Raw genomic sequence first — 19,058 nt, 5'->3', positions numbered from 1 at the left:
AATCTGATTAAAAATACTTATCTAAAAAAAATATAAATGCCATCCAGCCTACAGTAAATACGGTCAACATGTAAGATATCTTTGAGAGACAGAGCTGTCTACAGTATCTCTTACTTATTTGGAAAGCAGTGACTATTTTCCATGGATTACACCATAAATTGTGTACCTTCACCTTTAAACAACATCACCTTTTCACATATACGAGTCTTATTCTGTTTGACATGTGATACTGGCTTTGTGTATCTTCACTATGTTACACTTGAGATCAACCTTTGTAAGGACGCCCACACACACAAAAACCCCCAGCAACCTCAATTGTGTCACGCATACCCTTCACTGTAGAAGGACACACTCTGATTCTATCCGGTTGAAATGTCAACAACAAATGATGTAATTATTACTTGTTGTTGCCAAAGTCAAAAGAAATGAAAGGTGTGAAATCTTACTCCATCATCTTGTTTCAAAGGAGATTTAAAATGATATGTGAAAGGTCAGTAGGCTCCAGAGGTGCCTGAATTAAAACACACTTGCAACCCTACCGGCTGGAGTTCCTGAAACTAAAACCTCCTTTGTTGGAATTACAGTAACACAGATACTATCTCATTACAACATGCTTCATCATTAAACAAACTCAAATGATAACTTAGAAAAGGTTAGGGAATGTATTACACTCTGTTGATCAGTGGCAGTGTTGTTTTAATGTCCAAGCTATTTAAGTCTATATTAAATACCATTAATCTAAAACACTCTCGCCAGAGTGAAGGTTTAAAAGCTCCCTCTCCCCATGTATAGACACTGGCTAAGTGTTTTCCTTACTCCAAGCCGGACTGTAAACAGCTGCTTGTGCTTAAGCGGTAAAATGTAAATCTTGACGCTGGCTGTTTACGTAGCCCAAGCTTCTAATCATGCAGACATATCATTGAGTGACACGTGGTGTCTTCATGAGTGGAGCTGGATTCAAAGGCCTGATCCCTGTATTTATGTCTCTCTCTCTCTCTCTCTCTCTCTCTCTCTCTCTCTCTCTCCCTCTCTCTCTCTCTCTTTATTTCTCTATCTACAGTATGTCTCTCTCAAATGGAAGTGGTTGTCTCTGATCTGTGTTCCTCTGCTAAATGGAGCATATGTTTATACTACTGCCATTGTTGCAGTTAAAGCTGAGTTAGTTAAATGTTTCATAACTGTAACATAAGGTTTTAAAGGCCTATCTGTCTCTTATCACTGGGAACTGGGAACGAAAATCAAAGTGTGTTACATGTAATTAATTGGGTGCGTAATGCATAAAGTGCAGTATGTATGAACTGTGATGAAGTCTGGTATTCTTGTAGTAGCTTCAGAATGTGGAATGACGCTTAGTAGTTTACCTCATAGTCGCAAATTATGTATACTATCTAAATAAGGAAAATAAAATCACCACGCTACAGAAATAAATCCATGTCATGTGCCTACTACTGTATCTGCATCTGAATATTTGAGACTCTTGAGGCACGTTTTGGATGCTCTTCTGTGATCTCAGAGAGGCCATATAATCTGGAGGTGGACTTGTTGCTCAAATTAGTGGGTAGAGGAGTGTGCCACATGTTCAGTATCCATAAATATTGACTCTGGCTTTCTAGCTGGCCGGCTCTGACCTTGCTGGGTTTCCATTTTGGGACCAACCTATATGAAATGTATCCCAATCCCCCACAATCCCTTTCATGCACCATGTGCACACTCGCATGTGCGACCGAGCAGACGTGCCCCGCCTGGCAGGCACATGTGGATCGATAAAGTTGACTTCATTTAAAGTTAGACTGTATTGCAAAGCTCCTCGTACTGTCCTCAAAATCTAACCGAAACAACGGAACAAATCTGACAAAGGTTATTTATGTCTTACAACCACCCCCCCACACACACACACACACACACACACACACCCAGCCAGTCTCTTATCTCCTGGTAGCCATGTTAGCGTGTGTTAAAGCTACATGTCTGTCCACACAGAGGAATGTGTACCCAGTGTCCAGCCAAGTAGCTGTTAACGGCAGGTGAAAGGCTAATGGGGGGGATCTGCAGTGTCATCTCGGGGCTTTGTCTGCCCTCTGACTCCTGGAATGTACGCGATGACAAGAGAGAGGACAGCAGAGCTGGCCGCAGCATCCACACACACACGCACACACACACACACACACTGTGGCATGCACTGTATAAGGAGGCAATAAACCACATTTCATTCCCTCTTCAAGTCTCGGTGTGAATGTAACCATACTCATCATCTATCTCTCAGTATTCTCATTGTTTCCCAAAATCATACACCTGTGTTAAGCATTGTGCTTTCATGGAGTTAGGACAAGCAAGACTTGTCTTAGACAAAGCCACAGAGATCCTGAGGGGATTTCCAAACAAGAATATAATAATACAAGAATCAAAGCAACATAATAATACAAGAATGACTCCTCAAAACAAGCTCAAAACAAAAATAAGAGCAATAACAAAAAAACATGACGCACATCACTGGCTTAAAGGTTGACAAGTGACCCGAGTTCACGACAGCCTACACAAAATGTCACGGCTGACGTGAACCCAGGTGTCAGTCCCAGTTTTGTCTGAGGACGTGGCCCCGAGCCGACCGGGTCCGAGACAGGCCTGAACTTTAGCTCCTGCGCTGCCTCATCCATGCTCACGGGGGCAGAATTAATTCAAATGGTACAGGTCAGAGCCAGGCGGGCCGGGAGATTCACTGCGATGTCCAATGGTCTGGGGAAATCCGATTTGTGACATCCTCCACCCTGACTGGCACACTGGCATGCGGGGGCACCCGAATCAAGTACGCCTTTGACGGGCAACAGGAAAAACCCTAAGGCTGGCTGATCCCGACAGTGAGCTACATAGGGTAAGCCTGTATCGCCATTCTAAACATTGCCTACTTTCACAAGCTGTTATTTGTATTAACTAGCCAGCTTGTCAGGCCTATCAGGTTGTTCATTCCTGTTTCTGACACTCTCCCCCTGCCCTGATAGGCTGCAGTGGCCCCGCGCTCTTGTCAATCAGCATATAATTGGATCAGCTGCCACATCGAGATAAGCCAGGCAGATGTCTCTCCCTTCAGATAATGGTATCATCTTGTTCATTAGGTTCAGAGTTACTGCAACACCCCCAGAGAACGTTGCAGTGTTCCGGAGCGACAGCAGGCATTAGCTGATCAAGTCCCTCAGCAGAGCCTGGGGTGAACACATTCCTCGCAACCTCACACGAGCTGTGCCAAGACACACACACACACACACACACACAAACAGAAAGAAAGAATCAGATAAAACCTCTCTTTCTTTCTCTAATCCTCTCACTCGGGTAATTAAAGATACTCACAGCTTACTGTGTGCGGCCTTATCCCCAAATCTAAAGCATCTAAATGCAACAAGCTTTTACAGGGGAGGGTTTAGAGCACTGGGTCTCTTCTTGAATGGAGGGAAGGATGAGGGGAGTATGGCTGCTGATCCCGACAGGGGTCAGGTCAGTGAAGCTCTACCGGAGGTAGGGCGCTCAACAAACTAGCGCTGCCAACCTCAGGAGAGATGTTTTTGAGAATGTGAGAGGTAGTTTCAGAAGTAGATCCAAACAGTGACAGAAAGTGTGTGTGTGTGTGTGTCTGTGTGTGTGTGTGTGTTTGTGGGGGGTCAGTAAGAGGTAAAGAAAGAAAGAATGAGGGAGGTAGAGCCAGTGTCACTCAGGTGAAGGTATGCAGCTCCTCTCCCTCTCTGTATTAGAATTGCTAAGTGGATGATCCGGGATTATCCCTCATAAAATGTTTTTGTCCTGTGAGCAGACAAAGATATCTTCTGATCTCAATGGGATTTAATCTATTGCCATCTCTCCAAACAAACCAGGCCCATTGCTTTGGCCAAAACACAGCCTCATGCCCTACTGCCATCATCACTTAATGGAGGCAACTGCCAGTAATCAATGGGGGCTTTTCTTATGGAGATCTGTCCAACATCAATGTTGTTGACCAAACCCTACAGGGTTGTATATACTTAACAACAATGGGACCTGTGACTCCATGCGCTGACCTAGCGGCCTGATCTCTGGGGGGTATAGGTCAGTCAGCCCGCTGTTATAACATCTAGTTTAGATAGAGACACTCTCCGTGGCCATGTACAGTAGCCTATGCTATTTGCATACATTTTAACGTAGAGGTCCTAGAAGAGATTTAGTCCGCCATTTTGGTGTTAGAAAGACCATTCGAGTGCCATGTTCTACCAACTGGGCTAGCAGGACCACACAGAAGCTCTCTGCTAGTGCGAGTCTTTAGGAATGTGATGATGAAACAGAAGACAACTGAACCTTCTGTGAAGTCCTGTATGACTGATGGGTATATTTTACAACACGCGTTTCTACCTCGGCTAAGTCTTTTAAAACGTCACCTTCTGAATCAATCAATCAAAGCTTTGCTTGAGGCAGCCGCGGCGTAGCACCAGTCACTGCCAACAGTAGGCTAACATCAATGCAAAACAGCTGTTTGTGGTCTAAAGGACGATGAGCTTTGGTTAATCGATAAGGTCAACTGGTCAAGTCCAAAATGACGGTGTTACAGCCAGCAGAGGAGAGATCCCAGCATAACAAACACTCCATCTTTGTCTCATGACACCCGGAGGAATAACACTTCCACCGGGGTGAAATTCTCAGGTGCCGGCCAGGACAGTCTATGGCCTGTAAATCCCCCTAAATTACAAAGGCAGCACATTTGCCCGCTCATTGTCAATTAGTTTTAATCCTAGGCAAAGCATGCTTAATCCCAAGATTAACACCACTTGATCAATGATCCGTGGGAATCTAAGCAGAAGTGGATAGATTTTTGGCAAAATAAGGTAGGCTAGCCCTGTGTCTCCATAGGCTAGGTGGATTAATTACCAGAACATATAAGAGGAAGATATTAAAGTTTTAAAAAGTTAAAAACAAAAACTATCCTCTGTGTGAATACTAATTAGGAATATCCATTACATCCAAAGTCTTACATAAAAAAAGAATGTTAATATTAATTTCAAATGGGCTAGTCTACAACAGTGTGTTATAAAACGAATTTGATTTCTCTACGTTTATTATAAGTAATAGGGACATTGTAAAGGCACGCGGGCTATAATGCTGGGATCCTGTTATGACTGGTTATAGACGCGGGAGGTGCTTCGGAATCGACACAAGATTGACAGCTTCGCGTTGGTGACATCACTGGACGACAAAAAGAGTCGTTGGGGGAAGAGAAGGCACCAATCAATTGAACTACTACACTGTGCCGCACACTGGAGTGAGGCGACGTTCCCCTACTCTCGTCGTCAGGGTCCAAGGAGCAACAGACTGACCTTATCTCCAAAAAGCAACTCAACTTTATCTCTGCATAGAGTTCTCATTTGAAGATGTCCAACGAAGGTGCTTTATACCTAGATCGGTCCTGCCTACTACACGAGTCCGCTTCCTCCTCATAGAGAAACTCTTTTTTTTCGTAGGCTATAGACCAAGTCTCCCGTTTTGCAGCTGGTGAGAATATGTGCGAGAGGAGGCGATCGGTGCAGTGCAAGGGTTGTCTTTCGTCCGCGAAGGAAAAGCGTGGAATAAACACGAATTAATGTGGAATTTATCGGAGCCCAAAGCTGGAACGACGACCGGACACAGCTCTTCCTCATCAGGTAAAAACAAATTCAAGGTCAATTTACAGTGTGTTTATTATTTTGGACTTTTGACAGAGTTGTGATCTTCATAGCATTCTTGGATAGAACATACACTATTTCTCTTCAAGAAATGTGTAGCCTCATCGACAATGGCACATTTAAGGTTTTGTAATGGTTGTGAAATGTGTTTTCAAAGTTTCCATAGACTGAAATATACGTGAATTCTAAATCACTTAAAACTAAATTCACTCGGGGTTATTTAGAGAGCAAGAAGGCAACTTTTTGATGTTGGTGTTTGTCTCGTCTCTGCGCTGAGGAGTAGCCTAGGATACATCTGGCCAGTGTACGCACGTCAGATCTAACACCTGCGAGCCTCTTGAAGTAACTCTATCCTGTATGATTATAGTCATACATGGACGTCAAAGCCTCGGCAAATAGACCCTTGTAGCACTGTCTGACTGGCTCTCTGGCTGTCTCTTCTAAACTTCTTGATAACAACATTCTTTCATGCTTTGTGTGATCTCAAGGGTTATACAGAAGTCTCCTTTCTTTCATACACCAAACATGCTCTCTTATCTCTTCTAATTGCTGCCTTTTTGTCTGTAGTCTTCCATTGTAGTGTCTTTGATTCTGCTCTTTCCTCTTCCTTCCCCCTTTCTGTTTGACTCCCCTCTTTCATAACTTCCTCACCTTGATATTTTCATGTTTAGCCTATAATGTTTAAGATCAATCTCCTATTTCAGTTAGTATAGCCGGCGGGGGTGTTATTCCCGGGCCTTTCTGTTCTTTACATCAAAGTGAGGTGTCTGCCTTTCAACCTGCCCTCCTTCAATAATTTCTATTGTATGCATGGAAGAAACGCGCAGCTGGGGGAATGTTGCAGTGAACCCCGATGTCTGCGCTGTCAATACCTCCGCGGCAGTGTCGGCGCCAGTGTATTGACAGAAGTTGCTTTCTTCGCAGGGACTGACTGATCATGGTCGCCGTGGTCCGCTCTCTCATGGTACTGCTGCTCGCTCAGGTGTTGCTGGGAGGTGCTGCGGGACTTATCCCCGAGGTCGGCCGAAGGAAATACAGCGAATCTGGGAAGCAAACCCCGGAGCAGTCGGAGAACTTTCTCAACGAATTTGAGCTTCGGCTCCTCAATATGTTCGGACTGAAACGGAGGCCGAACCCAAGCAAGCTGGCCGTGGTGCCGCAGTACATGGTGGACCTTTACCATATGCACTCAGTGAACGGAGACCACAACTCCAAACGGCCAAGAAACATGGGGAAACACGCAGAGAGAGCCGCCAGCAAGGCCAACACGATTAGAAGCTTTCACCATGAAGGTATGTATTAGTGACATACTTTAGCTGTCAGTTGGAGAGCACCTCTGCCCTCTCAGACAACCCTAACCTGTATTTAAACATGACTCAGAGTGTGAATACGAATTTAAGAGCCTTTACAGTTTTATGGCAGGCCTAGTCACATTACAATAAAGATGACACGCGTCCGGATGATATACACCTCATTAAATACAGGAATATAAAGCCTCGTGTGGATGCAAAACAATTTTTACGAAACTCAGGGCTGGACTGACAAACATCTGATGCGCAACTAATTTGGTGGACTAATCCTTGAAATATGCAGTGATGCAACCGTTAACCAAACATTCCATCGACGGCACTATAAAGCGCATCAGAAACATCAAGGGTGGTGGAGTCCCAGGGCTAATTTGTTTCTTAATAATTTATGGTGTTTACGTGGGCTCTGAAAACAGTTTTTCCAGACACGCACCACAGGAGCAGGATAAAGGTAGCTGCCCGTACGCACCAGTGATAGTCATCGCCCTGCAACTTCAATAGGCCAACTCACGACCTGACATTAGACTAACCGAGTCCTAGTGTCAGACAGTCATTTCTGAGTCATTTCTAACGGAACTGAGGAGAGTCTTAATTGGAACCGAGGGCACGTTATCCTTTTCCGATCACCCTCTCCATGCACGCTGTGTAAGCGCCATTACGCATGTTCCAATAATAGAACGCCATAATTGCATACTAGGTTTGTACCTTGGATATGCTCTGATTTTAGGCTTTTTCATTTAACCCATGTTTTACTCCCTGGAAAAATGAATATGTTACTCAGATGAGTTTTTCCTCTAAAGCCATAGTCCTAAATTGAGTGCACAGATATTGCATATTGATGACACAATGTCACTGGACATTCGGAGTCCCATGTTTTGAGCCATTAACTAAGCAACAGCACGTGTACCGTATGAAGATCATGATTTCGCCATTTGATAATGCAAGTATAATGTTAAAAAGGGCCACAGGTGACAAGGGTTCTGGTCCTCTTAGTTGAAGAGAAAAACACCTCTTTTATATTTCGCCCCCCCTGAAAATGAAAGACAAATACTACAAAACCAACAAGCAATTCCATTAAACCTTGAAAATCAGTATTTCTTTCTACCATCTGTATTCATCTAATAGCGCCTTCATCTTGCCATGGCAGAGGCTGCCACCATGCTTTGGTTTGGCCTATAGGTCCTTTAGAGTACAAGCACCTAAATCCAGAGGGCTTTAACACAGAGTCTGAAGTGTTTCGCCGGGGGAACTTTCCACAGGGTGAGTCACTGGGGTGGCGGGTTGGTTGGGTGCTCTCCAGAGGGCTCGTGTGGATGACACCCAGTGGTCATAATGACACATTACAAACACCAGGGTCACCAGGGACTGGCTGTTCCACCTGAACCCACCGCGGACGGCTTCCGCACCCGTCCTGCGCACAGTCGGGTGGATGTGTTTAGCTGGGTCAGCCTTGTTCCCTCCAGTGTTTACACAGTGGAGAAACATAGTTGTTGATGGAAACATTATGAATTGTTCAATTTTGTGACTGAAAGTCTTTATTTTGTTCTGCCTCATCACACGTCCTCACACATGCGCACACAAAGACACATGCGCACACACGCACACACATACTGCACACACACACACACATGCGTGCACACACACACACTCATACATACATACATAATGTACTGCACGCACATGCACATGTGTGCGCGTGCACACACACACACACAGGCTCGGAGCATGTACAGTAATAAGCATGTAGCTACACATGTAAACCTGTATACCACTGCCCGGAGCCGGAATCCTTTCAACACATCTGCTAGCTGATTTTAATTTCAGAAGGATAATTAGGTTCTGTGATATCACTTTTCAAAAAGAACCATTTCCCATTCCAAACAGAACATTTCCACTATACGAGAGGAGAGAGAGGCTGCCAGAGACACAGGCCTGAGATGAATGACCCAACGTTAGCCGCTATCTTTTGTTTTGGCACACAGTGTAAAAAGAAATTAGGAATGTTGATACACTCATATCTGTGGTTCACAAGTTTTTCGACAAGTAGCGACATGTTCACACAGCAGTTGCCTCCCAAAGGGATTTGCAACTGAGGAGAGAGAGAGAGAGAGGGCGAGAGGGGAGAGGGATTTAGGAGTGAGGGAGCAGAGAAAGAAAGAGAGAAGGATTTGGGAGAGAGGAGAGGGAAAGAGAGAGAAGGGGTTTTCCCACATCAAATGAGGAGTGATAGGCCTAATTGAGGTCTTTGTGCCTCTGGAGGGAGATTTGGAAGGAGAGGGTGGAATTTCCTAAATGCCTCCTTTGAAAAAGCTCCCAGTTCAAAGTTTGTGTTTATTCTACTGCACAACAGATAAAAAAGCATAACTTTGTATCATCTCTGATGTTCATAAAGGTAAAAGTTCAAAGTTTCACTACAATCTTGTAAATAGCGATTTTGACGAATACGTCTGACATTTCGCTCAACGTGCGTTAATTCAATCTCAAGTCTCTCGCGAGTCGGATCCATAGAGCGGAATAAAATGGATCACTTTAATACGTCCACAACGTCAACTTAATTACATTAACATTTTCACGTCCGACCTGATAAATCAGATGTTTATTTCCCTATTGCTTGACTGCCAACATACAGCTTTGATGATCCCAATGATAGACAGACGACCCCCCCCCCCACCCCCCATACAGTAGGAACACATGAGGCAGCCAAACCATAAAGGGCAATATTCTCCATGGCATTTAGTGGCCTGGTACCATGCATAATGGAAGATGCTATCACAGGCTCAGTGTCAGATCTTATCCGGACAGGAGGAACACGCTGCTTTGATGCCATGACATTTAGCTCGGGTGAAATTTACGATCCTGACCCTAATGATGTCATTTAACGACGATGATCGTCGGCATTTGCCTGCCGCCTTTACATTGAGCGACTCTGCTATCTGGCGCCGCCATCTCCGCGACGCGACCGTAGCCGGAACCCGCTCGCTCGTAGCGGCCGTGTGGCTGACTGGTCGGCCGGGGGAATGAAGGCGTATAATGCGAGTCGGGCAAACGCGGTGGCGTACCTTTCCCCACGCTGAGTTGCTTCGCGTCTGTTAGCATTTAGCCTGTTAGCGTCTGTGCGTAGCTGACCGTATCCCCCCCCTCCCCTGTGTTCCCCGCAGAGTCCATGGAGGCCCTGGCCAGCCTGAAGGGCAGAACCACCCAGCAGTTCTTCTTCAACCTCACCTCCATCCCCGGGGACGAGCTCGTCACCTCGGCGGAGCTGCGCGTCTTCAGGGACCAGGTGCTGGGGGGCCCCGCCCCCTCCGGCAACGGCAGCGCGGTGGCCGGCGTGCACCGCATCAACGTGTACGAGGTGTTCGGCGCCCCCGCCGCGCCCGGGGGCGAGCCCCTGACGCGGCTGCTGGACACGCGGCTGGTGCAGGACTCCCTGAGCCGCTGGGAGAGCTTCGACGTCAGCCCCGCCGTCTCCCAGTGGGCCTCCGGGGGGCGCCGCAACCACGGCTTCCAGGTGGAGGTGCTCCACCCCGACCAGGGGGGGGAGGAGGCGGGGGGTGGGGATGAGGGCCGGAGGCGGAGCAGGCACGTCAGGGTGAGCCGGTCCCTCCACCAGGACCAGGACTCGTGGCCCCAGGCGCGCCCCCTGCTGGTGACCTACAGTCACGACGGCCGGGGGGACGCCGTCCTGCACAGGCGGGAGAAGCGTCAGGCGACCCACCGCAAGCAGCGCCGGAAGCAGCACAAGGCCAGCTGCCGGAGACATTCTCTGTACGTGGACTTCAGCGACGTGGGCTGGAACGAGTGGATAGTGGCGCCCCCCGGCTACCACGCCTTCTACTGCCACGGGGAGTGCCCCTTCCCCCTGGCGGACCACCTCAACTCCACCAACCACGCCATCGTGCAGACCCTGGTCAACTCGGTGAACTCCAACATCCCGCGGGCGTGCTGCGTGCCCACCGAGCTCAGCCCCATCTCCCTGCTCTACCTGGACGAGTACGAGAAGGTCATCCTGAAAAACTACCAGGACATGGTGGTGGAGGGCTGCGGCTGCCGGTGAGAGAGAGAGGGAGGGAGAGGTGGAGAGAGAGAGAGAGAGAGAGGTGGGGCGAGAGAGACTGAGAGACAAGGACGAGAGGTTATGGACACCCGGTTTCCCAATGAAGACGTTTATTTATATGAAAGAAAGACAAAAACAGAGCTATTTTGGAAGAAGAAAAAAAACTATATATGAATATATTTATGTCTACATAAAGTTGGGAAAATAAATATTTTAATCAGAGGAATATTCCTTTACTGGTTTTGAAAATGTATTTCTGATGTACATTTCGAAATGGGTGCAATACCACATGAAGTATAATGCTCAGATTTTTATTTTGTATTTATTTCTATTATAACCACTTTATTTGTAAATAAATAATGTGTATTTATCGTGAAAAAAAACATTTGGTTGCTCCAATTGTCCAAAAATCCACCCATAGCACACTTAACACTATTTATTTGAATCCAGACTATTTATTGTTCGGGTCAAAAAAGGGTGGCATATTCTTAGCATAAATAACAGAGTTTCAAACTCTCTCACATAAATCAGCTTGAAAAAATAACCGACTCAAACCTGAGGCCTCTACCAGTGATTGCGAAGGCAGTACTTACTCCTTCTGGCAAACGTAACTGGAGACTAACATTGGCTGTTTGGAGAAGAAAGCGACACGACTATGCCAGTGTAAGTAGGTGTAATGGTCTGCAGTAAGGTGTTGAATCACGGGGGGGTTGAATGGCTACATACACATAGATGTTATAGGGTCTCCTGGGAGGACTAGCAAAATACCAGGACATGTGTTCCTGAATCAGATGCCGCTGCAAGGGACCCTGGGAAGGCTCCTTGGAAAGTTGACCCCTGGGACTTTTTCTCCTCAAAAAATACACACACACACATACACACACACACACACTAAGATATTTCCGACCTGTGAGCTGAGAGCAGTATCAGTGTTGCAGGGATTCATGGGAGGTTTGTTTACAGTGTGATTGAAGGCGTGATATGTCTGGTTGCAGACAGACAGACGGGCAGACAGACAGATGGGCAGACAGACGGGCAGAGAGACAGATGGGCAGACAGATGTGCAGACAGACAGGCAGACAGACAGATGGGCAGACAGACTGATGAACAGACAGACTGACGGGCAGACAGACAGATGGGCAGACAGACTGATGGGCAGATAGACTGATGAGCAGACAGACAGGCAGACAGACTGATGGGCAGACAGACAGGCAGACAGACTGATGGGCAGACAGGCAGACAGACTGATGAGCAGACAGACAGGCAGACAGACTGATGGGCAGACAGACTGATGGGCAGACAGACAGGCAGACAGACTGATGGGCAGACAGACTGATGGGCAGATAGACTGATGAGCAGACAGACAGGCAGACAGACTGATGGTCAGACAGACAGGCAGACAGACTGATGGGCAGACAGGCAGGCAGACAGACTGATGGGCAGACAGGCAGACAGATACAGATGGAAGCAGGCTGACAGACGGATATGCAGATATGCAGACATACACACGGAGACAAGCTCTCCTGCCGCTTTAATTAATAAAGGGAGACAAACAGGCCTACCTGCCCCCACTGCACACGCTCAGACACATCTAACCCCTCAGACACATCTAACCCCTCGTCTGCATCTGGCTGCCATCCTTTGTCATCCCCCTGCCTGAGTCATACTCCTCTAGAGTATCTCACACCGGGAGGGGGGTGGCTTCAGACGCTTTCTAAGGTGGGGGGGCCCTGGCTTCAGACGCTTTCTAAGGTGGGGGGGCCCTGGCTTCAGACGCTTTCTAAGGTGGGGGGGCCCTGGCTTCAGATGCTTCAGATAAATGTGTTATTAGTAAAATAACACAACAGGGTAGACATTGCCACACACCGACAAACACGGTGGTTAACGGCCATGTTTTATGCAGTGACAGAGATAGTGGCAACAACAAAACAGATCGGATGTCTTAAACCTCAGTCCAGGCATGAGTACATGACTTAATATCTTAATGCAGTATTGTTCTCAGGGAAACAATGCAATAACGAACCCGAATGTCTCAGAGAGAGAGAGAGGCAGATGAAATGTAGACTTCAGCCACAATGGCGCATGGGATAATGAGAGAGGGTAGAAGGAGAGGGAGAGTTTGTGAGTTTGACTGACTGAGTGCTTCTGCTGTGTTTGCATTAGAAAGGGTTTGGAGGGAGCACAGAATGCTCTAAATAGAATGTTTTTTATACGAGCGCACATTTGGGACCGTGGAATGTTGGTTTCAATCTCAGACACATGCATATGCTTGCAGAGAAAACCAACATGCTCCCCCCCCCCCCCAAATCAGCTACACTCAAAAAGTTCTTTGGTGGCCTTTTCCATCTGAAAGGTTTATTAAACAAAGATGTACTATTTTACCAGCACAACCTGAAATCAATGTTAAGGACGAGGACGTTTTAAACCTCGCAAAAACACACGTCTCCCTCCGTGTGTTTGCCAGTGTTTGCATTGTTTCTATTGACATTGTCATGCAAAGATGCATGTCAAAATACATAATCTCACCCACCAACTGCGTGGCTCCCGCCTAAATGATGCAATCAGCCATTTTGTGCCAGAGCGCCTCCCTCCCCGCCCTCCACCACACTTCAGTTTCAATCCCCTGCATGTGTTATTTTATTTTACCTTGCATCCGGTCCCCCCGCGGTCCCCCATCTGGTGTCCATTTCTCCAGTGTAGAGCCCACCGCACCACAGCCCGGCACATGAGCTCTCCAGCCCTGCCGGTAGCGCCGCCGCTGCGCCCCATGCCATTTTAATGGACTTCAGGAGGAAGCTACTTCCCGGGCTCAGTTAATGAACATTTGATGAAAATCAACTGAACGTTCAACCGTTAAAAAACTTGAAACTCGGGGGAAAAAAAAGAAAAAAAAAGGACTGCGCCAAGACTGTTAGGGTCGGGTGACGGGGGGGAAGAAAAATGCTTGTGTTAAAAAAAAGTGTTAGATTTAGTGGTTTGCCTTTATAGCTAAAGACCATAAAGCTTTCATTGGGTTGGGTGGAAATACTGCTCCCAGAGTGGGTTACACGTGGGTAGCGCTCCTGAATGTTTCCCCCCCCCCTCCCACTCCCAATTCCGACCCAACATGGTTCCGGTCTTCTGAGTGGGCCAGTGTTCCTCTCCCCTCAGGGGTTCTGTCCTCAGGGGGCGGGTTAGTATCAGACTGCTCCTCTGGGACCACTTCTGAACTTCTCACTAAGAACCTGAGGGTCAGAGGTCTAAGTCATGAGGACCCATTATCTGTGCTATTACTTAACAGAGCTCCAGACTCATCCCAGCCTCTGGGTCAGGCATAGCCAATGAGCTGTAGGGTAAGAGTAGGCTCAGCCAGTGACTGGTGATGGGAGACCTTGGTGTTGAGCTTACCAGTTAGAGTAGGCTACATATGGTGGAATTCATTACTCCCATTTTGGTCTGGGTTCTAGTGTGAGACATGCTTGGTTGGCCGTGGCCCCCTTTCACCTGCTACCACAAACTTCTGCAAAGTCGCTCTCCAAACCCAGAGCTAACCCCCCCCCCCCCCCACCACCACCACTCTCGCATCTGTTGAATAAATTAAACTTGTTCTCAACTCGTGTTTACGCACAAACACACAACAGTACAGCCGCAGGACTGATGAACACAATACTGAGTCGGTCCACACACCAGTGCGGTGGGTCTATTCGTTTTGCTCTGTGCACGGCAAAACCGCACCAAACGTTTCTACTACTCCCAACAACCGAAATCATGAGGGTTATAAAATCAGATTTCCAGATTTCTGGCCGCTCGCGTTTGGAAAGTATGCGGCGTGCCGTGCACCTTTGATGAAGCAAAGTGCTCGGTCGCCATGGGAGATCTGCGCCGGCCGCGTGCCAGGGCGCGCCGTGGAAACGCAGAGATGCGGGGAGGAGCAGCGGCCACTTTGGAGTCTTTTTATATTTTCTTTTTTTTCTTCTTCTTCTTCTTTTTTTCTTCATGTGCCGCACACACTAATTTTAGAGGTGGTGCAGTTCGTGTTTTTTTCTTCTTTTTTTTTCCGAGAACAGTCAGTGAGATGACGTCCAGCATAACTGAGACTGTGGCATCTGTGCTGCAGCTCTGAACACATCAAAAACACCCGCCTAGTCCACAGATTCAGGAGCTGAAAAAAATATGGAAATGGATTTTTCCAGAATGACAGCAATATGATAGAGCTACTTATTCTTTAGTATTTTATTCCATTGTGTGTGTGTGTGTGTGTGTGTGTGTGTGTGTGTGTGTGTGTGTGTGCGCGCGTGTGTGTGTGCGTGCGCGCGCGAGTGTTTGTGAGTGAGTGTGCTTAGTCCGAGCTGCGCATGCTAACACACTCATACATGTCAGTGTGTATTATGGGGTCTGACAAATAAAATGACACAGTCGCGTTACTGAAGGCTATCGCTAACTTGTCCCTGAAAAAAAATGCTCTGCTACTGCCATTACTGTAGGAGCTAATCATCCCTGCAATCACTGCTGAGCTGGCCTGGAGTGACATGCTGGAGCCATTACCTCTGGCGGGGCTGGGAGTGGAGCAGACCACGGTGTTATTATGGCCTCCTCATGGTGGTATGGTTGTAGCGGTAGCTGAGCTACAGTTTACATAGGCTGTTATAGGAGCTTCTGCTGTGATACAGTACTGAAGAGAACGCCCGCGAAAGCAAAGAGGAGGATTGGAGTCAATGTCGAACAGAGTATTTTGATCATCTAGGGAGTAACACTAGGATAAATAAAATGTACAACTAAGTTGTATAAGCCTGCGTAAATATCCCAATCACGACAGTTTTATAACTTCTTATGCCTCATAAACTTGTTATTACATGTTGATAAAGACGTTATGAACTGTGTGTGCAGACTCGGTATTTGCAGATTCAGTTGAGTCCAAGATCCGCCTCGGGGCTGGGCAAGTGTACGATCGCATTTCGGACAGGACCGTCATGTTATCATTCCTTTATCAAGACCTGGCCTGGGTTTGGAGGTCTGGAGCTTTGTAGTTCTGGGGAGGAGCTTTTCCACAGCGAGAGAGAGACAGGAAGCAGATCCATATGGGACACATATGGGATTATCAAACAGGCCGGAGGATGAAGACGCCCCCACATTCAGATCCCAGGTCAGTTTGGTGCTTGCACCCCTGAGGGTTAAGGTTAAGGATTCAGGGAGGTTATGCTGATCTCAGAACCCCGCCTACGGGCGTCTTCGAGCCGGATCAGAGCCCAGTGTGGTTTACTGGAGTGTCCTCCATCTTTGTAGCAGGAAGTGGAGAGATCAGTCAGAGAGAGTACATGACATCCCCGGCATGCCTGCTTGATAAATGTCAATCGAAGACGCTGTAAATCTCACTGCAACACACGTACGCTGCATGGCGCAGATGTGTCTGTTCAATGTCAGAAATCAAGAGCTAGTTAAGATCTTATCCAGGGGATTTTATGGCTTCTGGAGCCCTCAATCAGTCACAATCGGAGATATAGCTGGAATAATTTTGCTCAGCTAATTATTCAAACGATCCGAGAGGAACACAAGCTCAAATGTGCAAGCTGTATCTTCCACAGATGTGTGCGCGTGTGTTAAAAAAAAGAGGTTATCTTTCGATCTGACCTTTCCCAGCTGGTCTCTACCAGTAGATGGCAACAGTCCTTCTCCAAAGCCTCTGATCTGAGCCTGGGAGGTGAACCTTTGTCCAAAGAGAGATGTGAGGTTGGGGGTGCCAGATGAATAGCATGCATTCATACATGCCCCGTCTCTCAAACCTCTCTGAGGGCTTATCACGGACTGGGGGATATCTATCTCCAAATCCACCCAGATCATCCACTTCAGTCGGTGCATGGCAAACATTCCACTTTGACATTCTACGCTCTCGGTCTCTACTGCGTAGAATCTACAGTAGAATCTTGACATGTTGAGGGTGCCAGCAGCAGGACTAGAGAGATATGTTTTATCTATTTTTCTCTGTGAACATGACACCCTTTTAGAGTTCCAGAGCCACAAACCCAGTTAGCTCGACGCGGTTTCGATCTCGTTCGGAGTGCAGACCTGTTGTGACGTTCCGGGGGTGCGCGGTTGGTGGTCTATGAGAAAAAGCTGGTCTTGAACCTGTGGTGCTTAGAACAGTTTAGAAGGTTCCATCCAGATGCAGGGTGCAGGGGCAACGGGTTCTGTTTCCCTGGGTGGTATTGGGAGAAATCCACTCCCCACACTTTTCTCATTAGCGTAATAAGCTTTGTATAAACCGCCGGTCAAGGACACACCGTTCCGTCCACACAGGTCTGTGTGGCTCCCTGCTCTGCTCTCTCTGGCTTTCATTAGCCAGGGAATTTTGTCACACCTCTCGGTGCTGGAGGCATGCCACAGGATTCAGATGTTTAATGTGAGCTTTGTTCATCCTGCATGTAGCCCCTACGGGCCCCGAAGGAATCTGTCCTCCACTGGTCAGAAATCCCTCTGCATGAGCTGGGCTGAGGTCCTCCTCAGCCCGCCGGGCCTACTCATACATCTGCATGTCCCTGCTGATTACAGTACGTTCTGGTTGTCTCCCAGACGCCCTCTCCCATCCGTACAACAGGAAGAGAAGAAAGTGGCAAAACCGGCGAAGTAAAACTACATCATAGGTTAACACTTCTGCTCCCTCGAAGTAAGTAAGTAGTCACTTTAGCGCTACTTCACCTCAAAGCAGATCTCTAAGTCGTAAAGCTGAGTGCTAGGGGCGAGATGAGAGGAGCTTGTTTATGCAAAGAGCCGGCTCCAGACCTGGGGCCCCTGGCCTGCTCAGCTCTGAGGTGTAACACACACTCTCTTCACCCCGCTCTCCCGCTGCCTGTCAGTGGCATGGCAAAGTCTGCCTCACTGCACTTCCTGTGACTCACTTCCTGTCCCGGCCCTGCACCTGCGGTCCCATGGATGATGTCATGGCAGGTTTTCCTCTGTGAGGCGCACTAAGCACACTCCCGTCTGCTCAGATGTGTGTGAGTGTGTGTGTGTGTGTGTGTGTGTGTGTGTGTGCACGTATTAGAGTATGCATGTGTTTTGTGTGTGTTAGTCTGTGAGTCTGTAAGTGCGCTTCAGTGCGCCTGGCCCAGACATCAGTCGGCGGCCCCTGGGTGAATACAGTCCTTCATGGCTCCAGTGATGACCTCCTCCGTGAGGCAAGAGGGAGGAGAGGAGAGAGACACATCAAACAAGCGAGGAGGGAAGAGAGGTGGACTTACAGTAGGTGGAACATGGAATCTGTCCCAAACCTAGGGATATTGTGGTATTTTTTCTCTCTCTCCTCCTCTCTCTCTCTCTCTCTCTCTGTCCCCCCCCCCCCTCTCTCCCAGCCCTACCATGTTTGGGTTAGAGTGATTGTGATGGATCTGCTGTAAACTCCTGTGTGTGTGTAATTAATTGGAGAGAGAGAGAGAGAGAGAGAGAGAGAGAGAGAGAGAATCATTCGGTGATTCGGTAATCGTTTCTCACCTGCCCTAAACTTGACCACTGAGATCAGGGATCCGGCTTTTAGAGAGAGAGAGTCGAGGACAAAGGACCTCTAGTCATCCTCAATATCTGTAGGAATAATTACTCAATGGGTTTCTACCGTTCGCAACCGCAGTGAAAATGATAGATTGAGGGAAACGCACTACTTGGACGGACCCATGAGCAAATGGAAATATCGTATGAGAATGAGAGCATACTTTTTTCCCTTATCCTGAACGGTAAGAGGTAATGCTGTTTTTCCTCAGCAAACCAGCCTTTTTTGTGCAATTTTTTTCTCTCCTCTTCTCCAAATTGAGTGAGTATGTTCATGAGCTGACAGGAAATGCCTTCGCGCTCCCGTCAGCAGAAGAGAAACCCGTTAGAGGTCAGGGGTCAAAGAAGGAAGGCAGCGGGCATATATCAATATTCATTTCCTTTTCTGGTATGTTCACAGACCTCTTGGTAGTTTCACTGTTTCAGGCCTCCTCTTTCACTGGGTTCCGGATCATTAGTCCTTGCTAGCTGCCTGTTGACAGCATTAGCAGCGCTAATGGTCTTCTG

General features: G+C 47.5%; 1 protein-coding gene across 1 annotated transcript; it reads left to right on the top strand.

The window, feature by feature from the left end:
* Positions 1-5,440: 5,440 nt before the first annotated feature.
* bmp2b (bone morphogenetic protein 2b) lies at positions 5,441-11,036 on the top strand (the record flags this gene model as incomplete). Its single annotated transcript, XM_084439329.1, has 3 exons — positions 5,441-5,654; positions 6,600-6,967; positions 10,141-11,036. The coding sequence occupies exons 2-3, from the start codon at positions 6,613-6,615 to the stop codon at positions 11,034-11,036; spliced, it is 1,251 nt and encodes a 416-aa protein (XP_084295455.1). The 5' UTR covers positions 5,441-5,654; positions 6,600-6,612.
* Between the last annotated feature and the right edge of the window lie 8,022 nt (positions 11,037-19,058).

The sequence above is a fragment of the Borostomias antarcticus genome (genome assembly GCF_949987555.1).
Source record: "Borostomias antarcticus genome assembly, chromosome: 6".
Classification (NCBI taxonomy): Eukaryota; Metazoa; Chordata; class Actinopteri; order Stomiiformes; family Stomiidae; genus Borostomias; species Borostomias antarcticus.
The sequence above is the reverse complement of the archived record's forward strand: the minus strand, read 5'-3'. Positions and strand labels throughout refer to the sequence as shown.